General features: G+C 39.5%; 2 protein-coding genes across 2 annotated transcripts in view; one reads left to right on the top strand and one right to left on the bottom strand.

Moving 5' to 3' along the window:
• LOC144651190 (5-oxoprolinase-like) overlaps window positions 1-9,179 on the bottom strand; it is a 197,323-nt gene that overhangs the window by 23,246 nt on the left and 164,898 nt on the right. The window lies entirely within an intron of this gene.
• On the top strand, window positions 505-8,600 carry LOC144649168 (uncharacterized). Its single transcript, XM_078508625.1, has 6 exons — window positions 505-628; window positions 3,214-3,243; window positions 4,424-4,470; window positions 5,044-5,125; window positions 6,316-6,855; window positions 7,432-8,600. The coding sequence occupies exons 1-6, from the start codon at window positions 566-568 to the stop codon at window positions 7,717-7,719; spliced, it is 1,050 nt and encodes a 349-aa protein (XP_078364751.1). The 5' UTR covers window positions 505-565; the 3' UTR covers window positions 7,720-8,600.

Raw genomic sequence — 9,179 nt, 5'->3', positions numbered from 1 at the left:
ATCTAAAAATTGGCCAAATCCGCAAAACCGAAAAATGCCAACCCCCCTCCTAAACCGCCGTTATATATCAAATACTCGAGGATTTTGTGACACGTCCGTCTGCAACGCAGGCTATCTTCCCTTCCCCTCTTGTTTTTGTCTAGTTAAATGCTGCAACAACAATGGTTGAGGATGTTGTTGGTCTTGTTTCTGACAAACAATGGTAAGATTTGTGTAAATTTTGGCTTGGAAATGGGATTTATCCCCCTGCATTGTCAGGACCCTCGTCCGAGGTTGCTCCCCAGTAAACATGAGTAAAGAGTAATACCGTAAATGCGAGTGCCACGATTAGGAGAAAATTAGATAACGTTTGCGATAAAACTTTCCTATGTTCCTTGAAATAATTAGTGATTGTTTCATCCCAGCTGACCATTTTTACGAACAAGTAATTTTCAAGTTGGCTTACATACAGCAGGTTATTGAGGCTGAGACACATGAGTACAGGTATACAAAGTAGTAATCTAAGTATTCTAAGAAGGTCGTTCTCCTGTCAGAAGTAGATCGATTGCAAAGAGAAGGATAAAACATGTCGATGACATTTGTGCCTGGACGACAGCGTTCCGAACCAACTCAACAAACAGTTCAATCGGTAAGTCGTTAAACTGTCTTGTTTTCTTTGTCATTAGCACGGTAAGAAATGATTCTTTGTAGTGCTTGGCGCTGGTTTATAAACTTGTGAATGGAGAATGACAGATGATTCAATAATATTCAAATTCATTTTCACTCTCTTGGCTCTGTTAGCTTTTGAACTTATTACTTTCCCGTCAAAGGAAGTTGCTATTCCGTGTGCAAGGTTAATACATAGTTTGTTCTGCTTCTGATGTTGAAATCGAAGGTTACGTTTTTGGTTTCAATACAGAAATGGAGGACTATTAACGTATTTCTTTTGTAACTAAAAAAGCTGCTATTTTAATGTATCCAAAGATTTACTAGTCGTTGCAGTACGCCTAAGTTTAATTATGTAACTGGGCTAATACCCGGTGCTTTTTGGGTTGCTTTAAATCTACTGCTACTGTGCTACCGTAGAGGGTAGCAAAGGGGCGATCGTGATCCCGTTTCACACACAAATTTTAACCAAATTCACGTATCACGTATACTTGAAACAGCAGAATTCACGAGTCACGTGTCTTTTCTAGCTATTTTCACGCGTCACGGTCTAATTTTTGCCCTATTTTTACTCATCACGGTCTAACTTTTGCCCTATTTTCACGCGTCACTTTCTAGTTTTTGCCCTTTTCTTGGTCACGCATAAACCCTTTGCTACCCTCACCGTAGTGGAGGATAAAACTTTATACTAAGAGGTTTAAAACTACTTCTTTCGCTTTCCTGCACTCATGAAGAGGCTGGGTTACTAATTAAAGAAATGTGTAAAACTACTACTACCAATAGACCATTTGCATTATGACGTAAATGCGCAAAGACTTCTGGTAGTTGTAGTTAAGTTCGCGGGACATTTTGAATCGTTATCAAGCTGGCTTGCCCAAGAAAATCGTGATGGAGGTAAAGAAAATTACTCTCACCGAAGAAGACGTCCCCGTGGCTTCATTTAAAGGGCAAAAAGCAACCTCTTAGTATAAAACCAAGTCCGTTAAAATGAAAAAAAGTTATGCAAGAAATTGTATATTTGCTGGGTTGCGTTTTGTAGTGAAGTTTCAACGAGTGTTTCCTCCAGTCGAGTCTCAGTCGCGTGGTTATTTAATTAAATTTAATTCCTCAGTAAAATTTTTGCTTGCCAGGTATTTTCAAATATACGAAGACGCAATATTTTACCATTTCTAAACATGGGGGAGTACAGTACATGATGTCTACACTCGTAAAAGTCTTTGAGGCTCACCTTTCCAGTCGCACAAGTAATCATTAATCAACAAGATTATGCCGGGAAATAAAATTATATTCTCGCACGGCCCTCGCTCGGGTTGAAACCACAACTGCTACTCGACGAGTTGACATTTCCAGTACAAAAACAAGAAAACTTCTTTTTTAAAGAATATTGCAATTACAGTTCTAATTTGACGAAAAAATACAATTTTTAGATAAAAACAAATAATCTGTATTCAACTGCACAGGGAAGTTTTGATTGATCAGCTTGAAAATCCTTTATGATTGACCCTTCATGATTCATCGATGAAGCTCGATTGAACGAGGAAAATTATTGACTCGTTTCTTTGTCTCACTGTAAAAACAAATTAAACTGACCGTCCCGCCGAGCAATCATGATATACGGTAAATTTTCTAAGCTTTTCAGTGAAGAATTAATTCACCTGCGATCGATGGAAGCGATCGTTTGTTGAACGTCTGAAAATAGATGATGAACAAAGTCAATGGCTTGCCTTGCTTTCACTTGATTCCACACAAATTTAGTTATATCCTCGTCTCGTCCTTTCAAGCAATCTGTTCTCAGTGCGCGATTTTTTGAAGCTGTGATATTTTAAAGCTAAAATTATTTACGAAGAGAAGTTGTCGGCCGCGATGAATGAATTTCTACCAAGTCAACTCTGCCACATAACGTACACTTGAACACGAACAACATTTGTCTGTCTTGGTTAAAACACAGAACTCAGTCAATTTTTATTCTAAAGCTATCTCCGTTTTCTATATTTTTGACAGGTAACTGAAAAAATAAATGTATAAACAAATTTCGAAGCGACAAGAGCGTAAACTTAGCAGCTCAACTTCAGATCAAAATAGAATTCCTGGACGTCCACCTTCACGCTTGGCTGCCCTTAGCCAATCATAAGCCAGAAATGGTGTTTTCCCGCGAACCTAACTACAAGTACCAGAAGTCTTTGCGCTTTTACGTCATAATTAATGGTCTATTGCAAGGTCCATCTTGGAGTAACTTAGCAGCCTGGCAATGTATGTGTGATGTAAAAGAGCTCAATCTGTTTTCAATTTTTGGACTACTTCAGACAAGGATTTCATAGGGTTTGAATACTCTTTGGAAACTGAAATTTTGGACAATGACATATCTTTGTATATTTACCTTAGAAAAGTTGTCGCTTAAAAGCGACAACTTTCCTAAAATACCACATTTCCCCCCTTCAAATCACTATTGCCTGAATCTCTCATAGTTAAATAACTGTGACAATTCTAAGGCAATTGGAAGATCATTAAAAAGATCCAAAGACAAATGGAAGTTCTTTGTTAAATTGTTAGTTTATTTTTTTCTTTCAGCTTCTGGATGAGAACTCACAGCTTATTCAGGTACATATGGTAAACTACCGGTAATTGAAAGTAAACATCCTTATGGCTTAATATTGGATTATGGCTTATTCAAGGGAGGCAGCGTGGCCGAGTGGTTTAGGGCGCTGGTGTTGTAACCCGGAGGTCCCAGGTTCAACCCCTCCACACTGCCACTAGCTGGATTTGTTTTTGGTTGTCCTGAGTTCAAATCCTTGGTCATGCTTTGTATATAGCCAACTGGTCTGCCTCCTGCCAGTTGGGATTTTTAATCATGTTATGTTCATTTAGAATATAAATTTGTTTCCTCTGTTTCAGTGGCATGCCTGCAAACTAGCTATCTTGAAGCTAAGATTGTGCATGACCACTATAAACAACATTTACAATTATAATAAAGAAAAAATTAATGGTCACTGTCTGGTGTGGTTTAACTTAATGTTTGAATTATAAATTAATGCATCTTTTGTTAGTCTATAAAATGGTACAGTGTTTCAAGTCCTTTGCATTAGAGTTGCAAATCTCATCACTTAGAACAATATTTATACCTAATCGTACCTTTTTGGTACGCTTCGGCGGCATATCAGGGGAGTTTAGTCGAGCCATGGTTCGTATTTTGGCGAGACGCAGTCGAGCCAAAATACCCATGGCGAGACAAAACGAGCCTGATATGCCGCCAAAGCGTACCAAAAAAGTACGATTAGGTATTTACCGTACCCAAATTCAGAATTTAGCGAACAATTTGGGAACGCCGACCTTACTGTCCCAGTCTGAGTACTCGTCGGCAAACTTTGCGCAGTTGGTTAGCGCGCTCAAGTTTAGTTTTGGCGGGAAAGTTTTTCTCCTTTTAAGACCAGTAAACACCAGCTAAATTTAAATAACGAGGTTTTGTTTTATTGGTAAAACATCGTATGGTTACAATACTTTGCTTGAAAGTGACCGTGATATGGTGGCATATCAGGACAGTGACTTGATATCGTAGGATATCAGGACAGTAGATAGCGCTTCTGATTGGCTACTTGCGAATTTGGGTACGGTAAAATGGGAAAATGATGCCGGTTACTGTAAAATATGTACCCGAAAGACAAGAAGGAGTAGAAACTTTCAAAAAAGCTGGAGTTCCTACATGTATTACTAATATAAATAACTATGTCTACAGATGATGTGAGTTACCGGTACTAGCTAAATTATATCTTCTTTGTTGTAGGCTATTGTGGATTACCAAAGTAAAGGAAAGGCATATGAATGCACACAGTAAGTGCAAACAGCAAAGAATCCAAAGGAATTGGTTGCCATTAATTTTTTGGGAGATGTAGTGTCCTACCCAACTACTTTTACCGTACTGTAAAGGTCCAGTTATAAGCCCTGGGCTTATACAACTTTCGTAAGGGGTTTTGGGTGGGCTTACAAATGGGAGGGTTTCTATCTGGGGTGGGGGGGGGGGGGTGCTTATAAGCATAATAAAAAAACGATTTGAAACGCGAGTCATGGCAATAAAAAAATTTTTTTTTAAAAAGAGGGAAAAAAAAAAAAAAAAAAAAAAAAAAAAAAAGAAAAGGTAAAAATGTCGATGGAAATAAGTTTTGAGTTAACTAGCATAATAAAGCAACATTAAGCCCTGTTCTGTACTGTCAGCTAGCAGAGGGGGCTTATATCTGGGGGGCTCATAGCCAGATCTGTATTTTTTTTTTGTTTCCAGGTAGATAGGCCTGTAACTTGGGGGTCTTATAAGCGGGGGAGCTTACAACCAGAATTTTACGGTATTCGCCTTATGCTACAAAAACCAGTAAAATTTATTAACTTTGTGCATCCTACTTTTGTTTTCAGATACCAGCAACTTTTGCATCGTAATCTGGTGTACTTGGCTACATTAGCTGACTCAACTCAAAGCATGCAAAGCACTATTCCTGTATGTACATTATTAACTTTTGTACCCAGGGGGGGGGGGTACTCCCTATTGGCCTATATGGGGGGCTCCGCCCAAAGGGTACCTTTTTCTGGCTTCAGGTATATAAGGGTAGGGATTTCCGAGTTTAGGTTGTGAAGGGTATGAAAATCCGTCATTGGGTTTTGCCTCTAATAAAAATTGAACAGACGCATTTTATGGCTGTATATTTATTGGCGCTACATAAAAATGACAAGAAAACGTCCTACATGTATTAGTCCACCCATGTCTCTTAGGTAAGAAAGGGGTACCTTTTTCAGTTAGGTATACGAAAGGGGTACAATTACTGTCAAAAATGATATATAAAAGGGTAGGGGTTAGAACTTGGGGCGGAGCCTCCCCGTATAAAACTTTTTGGTCCCCCCCCCCCGGGCTTTTGTAACGCAGTACATTTGAATTGTTTGCATTTGAACAGAAAGATTATATCAAGTTTTTTACACTTAGAAGACTAGTTTTTCTTCAAAAGATGTTAGTATTTTCATTCTATTTTATTAGCATCTAGCCAGTATCTGGCTATATGACGTTAAGTTCACATATTATATGAATTACCTATTTCATATCCTTTACGTCATTCTACATGTATTCCTTTCACAGGAAAATATTAACTCACAAATTATTGATCTTGCTCCCAATGTGTTGCTTCATGGCTCAGTTGGTAGAGCATCACACTGGTATCACAGAGGTCACGGGTTCATATCCCGTTGAAGCCAGAATTTTTTCTAATTTCTTTCTTTTCACTCCAGTGTTGCTTGCGGTTAGCTTTCACAGCAGTCTGCTTGCAGTTAGCTGTTTTTTGTTGTTTGGGGTAACACTATTTTGCAATTCACTGCAAGGATCTTTTTTTTCACTTTAAATCTCATCTGCAGTTCTCGTATATAAATTCTTTCATAAACTTTACGTCAATCATAATATTATAATTATTTATTTGTTTTCGATAATCAACAGTTATTAACTTTTCTCTAAAATCGAGGTGAATAGTTTCAAACTATTTACTGAGCTGCATTTAAAGCACTGACGTAAATACTCTTAACCTAGCCAGTATTCACCAAGATTGTTAATAAATTTTGTAACTCCACTATTTACAGAACAGGCGTTTTTTATTTTGCAATGGTCAAATTTACTACATAATCTTTCTTTGGCCGTTACATTTACAGGCTCCAGGTGCGCAAAGTGCTTCCAGTATGAAGACACCTCCAACATCAGCGACCCCACCTGCTGGTTCAGGCATGCTTCAGCCAGGGTTACCTGACATGACGCCAAACTCTGCGTCGTCTTCAGATATCATGCCAAGTACAGCAGGGATGAATGCAGGGATGCCTGCTGGAATGAATGATCCTTTGAAATCCAACATGCCGCCACAACTGGGAGGAATGAGTGGTCCCACCACTGCAGGGTACGGTGCTAGCTCAGTCGGTGGAATGGGACAGTCAACTTCGTCTCCTCCACAACTTCAGCATCCACCAATGACGGCACAGAGTCACATGGGATACCCTAACCCCTCTCAGAGCCAACCAGGTCGACCTGTTGCCCCACCCACTATGGCAGGACCGATGGGGAATTTACCGCCACAGGTGCCTATTCAATCCCACGCGCCACCCATGGGTCAGCACATGATGACGCAGAATCAGCAGCAGTCACAACAGTACATGATGCAGCAGAGACAGATGCAGTTCAGACAAGGGGCACCTCAGCAGGTCAGTGGAAGTTGTTCAACATCCAACTTCTCCTTACAGTTTTTTTTTACATTGTCATGCAGAGGTGATGAGAATTTTAAAAAATAGTCAACCAGGTGACATTGTTAAACAGTGGCTTGCCACCAAATTTACAAAACTGAGATTACATGGCATCAAGTTTCCTGTCGGAATAAATAAATAAATAAATAAAAAACATGTAAATGAATTTGATAAATTAACTGGAAGGTGAGTATTTTGGACTCAAAAGTTTTGTTTAGCTCTTTACTTGAACATTGGGAAGAAGACTGTACTGTACAGTCTGGCACGTATAATTATAGTCGTTGATATATGAAATGTCATGGCACCTTTAGGCTTTTAAATGTCACTGATAATAGTTGACTTCCCAGTGAAGACTACCATAGGCTTTATTTGTCAATTATTAGCATAAAAGTTGGTTTGCTTTCCTCCTTCTTTGTTAAAACTAATGGAGTTTCCTTCCTTGTCAATCTTGTTAGTTATCTCTGTTCATACTGGCCGGGGTTTTCCCCCCCCCCCCCCGCCGCTTCAACTTCACTGTATGTGGTTGTTGTATCTTAGATGCCTCAACAGCAGCAGTCATTGTCACACAGTCACCCTGGTTATGGGCCACCCACCTCAGCAGGAATGCCGACAGGAAACATGATGCCAGGATACCCCTCACAGCAACAAGCACAAAGATACAACCCTTACAGACAGCCTCTTCAACAGCAAGGCTTGTCACACATGCCCTACCCAACCCAGCAACAGCCATCACCAATGCAAGGGCAGTCAATTATGGGGCAACAACCACCAATGGGCCAAGCACCAGTTGGACAGTCAACTATGCAACAGCCACCCCTTGTGTAACATAAACACTTACAAAGTTGTGTGACATGATTTGTGACAAGATTGTGACATATTTTTTTACAATGTTGTGTGACATTTGATGAGATTGTGTGACACGGTCTTTTACAAAATTGTGTGACACCATTACTGAGGCCTTCCAAGGGGTTTTGGCAACAGGAGAAGTTGCTCCAAAAAGCCAAAAATGTAGTGACAATCTGATCCCAGAGCACAGACAGCTGACAAAAACGAGCACTGAAAGCCAGGTGTATATTTTGCAACAGCGACATTTCCCTCACCAAATAGGCGACAGGTGGGTTGGAAAAGAGCGACAAAGCAACATCAGAAACCCCCTTGCAAGGCCTCATTACTCCTATTAAAGTGTCAACATTGTTTGGCATTTGTTACAGGATCTTGTGTCAGTTATTCACATAATTAATAAGGATCTCTAATAAAAGCCACTATGTGGCTGTGTAATGCTGTAGATTCAATACTTTGCTGGTCTCGCTTGTAATCAGAACCACCCACAAGAACAAAGAGAGAACTTTCACCTTTGATGGAAAATCTGATCCATAGATAAGGTTGAATTTGAATGGTATCTAGATTGACAGACCTCAATAACTAGGTAACATGGATACATTTAGAATTGGTGTAAAATAGCAATCATATACAAGTAGCATAACCCATTAAATTTGTAAGCCACCCATGATTACTGTGAGGAAAATAACTTTATTTATTCACTTCTTTTCAAGTTGTTTGAACTTTTCTTTTTCTTTTTGAAATTTATTATCCAACAAGAACTATTTTCTTTTAGTATCCTCACACATGTACAAAAACAAGTTTAATGAAAAAAATAATAAAAACACTAATCACATCCCCTAAATATTGCTTCCCCCTAGGCCCCAGGGGGGTACTCCACTTGTAAATGACGGGGATGATCGATGGAGGCCTCAGGATCCTCCCTACACCCCCAAATCCCTTGTCCCCAATCAGGGGGGCATACTCAACTGTTTTCATCACCACGCGCACTCTCCCAAATCCCCTATCTAACGCCCAAAAATACTTCCAATCCAACCCAAAAATCCCGAATCGACAAAACACACGCCCCCTGGCCTAGTCCCTCCCAGTCAAGTTAAAACACTTTAACTGATAATATTGAAATTTAAAATTGGTTAAAGAAACGAAATTGTGAACTCTAAGAATGCCTTGTTCAGTGTACTTATGATTAAACCGGAAAATAAAATGTGGTATTTATGGTGTGACTTTCAGTGAGTTATTTTTATTAAAAATCAAAGCTCTCCTCAAACAATCTCCCCCTTTTGTAGCCTCCTCCCCAAACATTGTCTAACCCTTTGGTGCAAGAAATAAAATAATCACCCCTGACTACCTTATTCAATGAAATGGGTTCTTACCTGATTTAAAAATGGAGCAGGGGTGGTTCGCAGTGGTGAGAGCGCTCGCTTCCCACCAATGTGGCCCGGGTT

This window comes from Oculina patagonica, chromosome 4, assembly GCF_052425735.1.
Source record: "Oculina patagonica isolate OP01 chromosome 4, crgOcupat, whole genome shotgun sequence".
Lineage (NCBI taxonomy): Eukaryota > Metazoa > Cnidaria > Anthozoa > Scleractinia > Oculinidae > Oculina > Oculina patagonica.
Note: the sequence above shows the minus strand (reverse complement) of the source record. Positions and strands in the feature narration are given on the sequence as shown.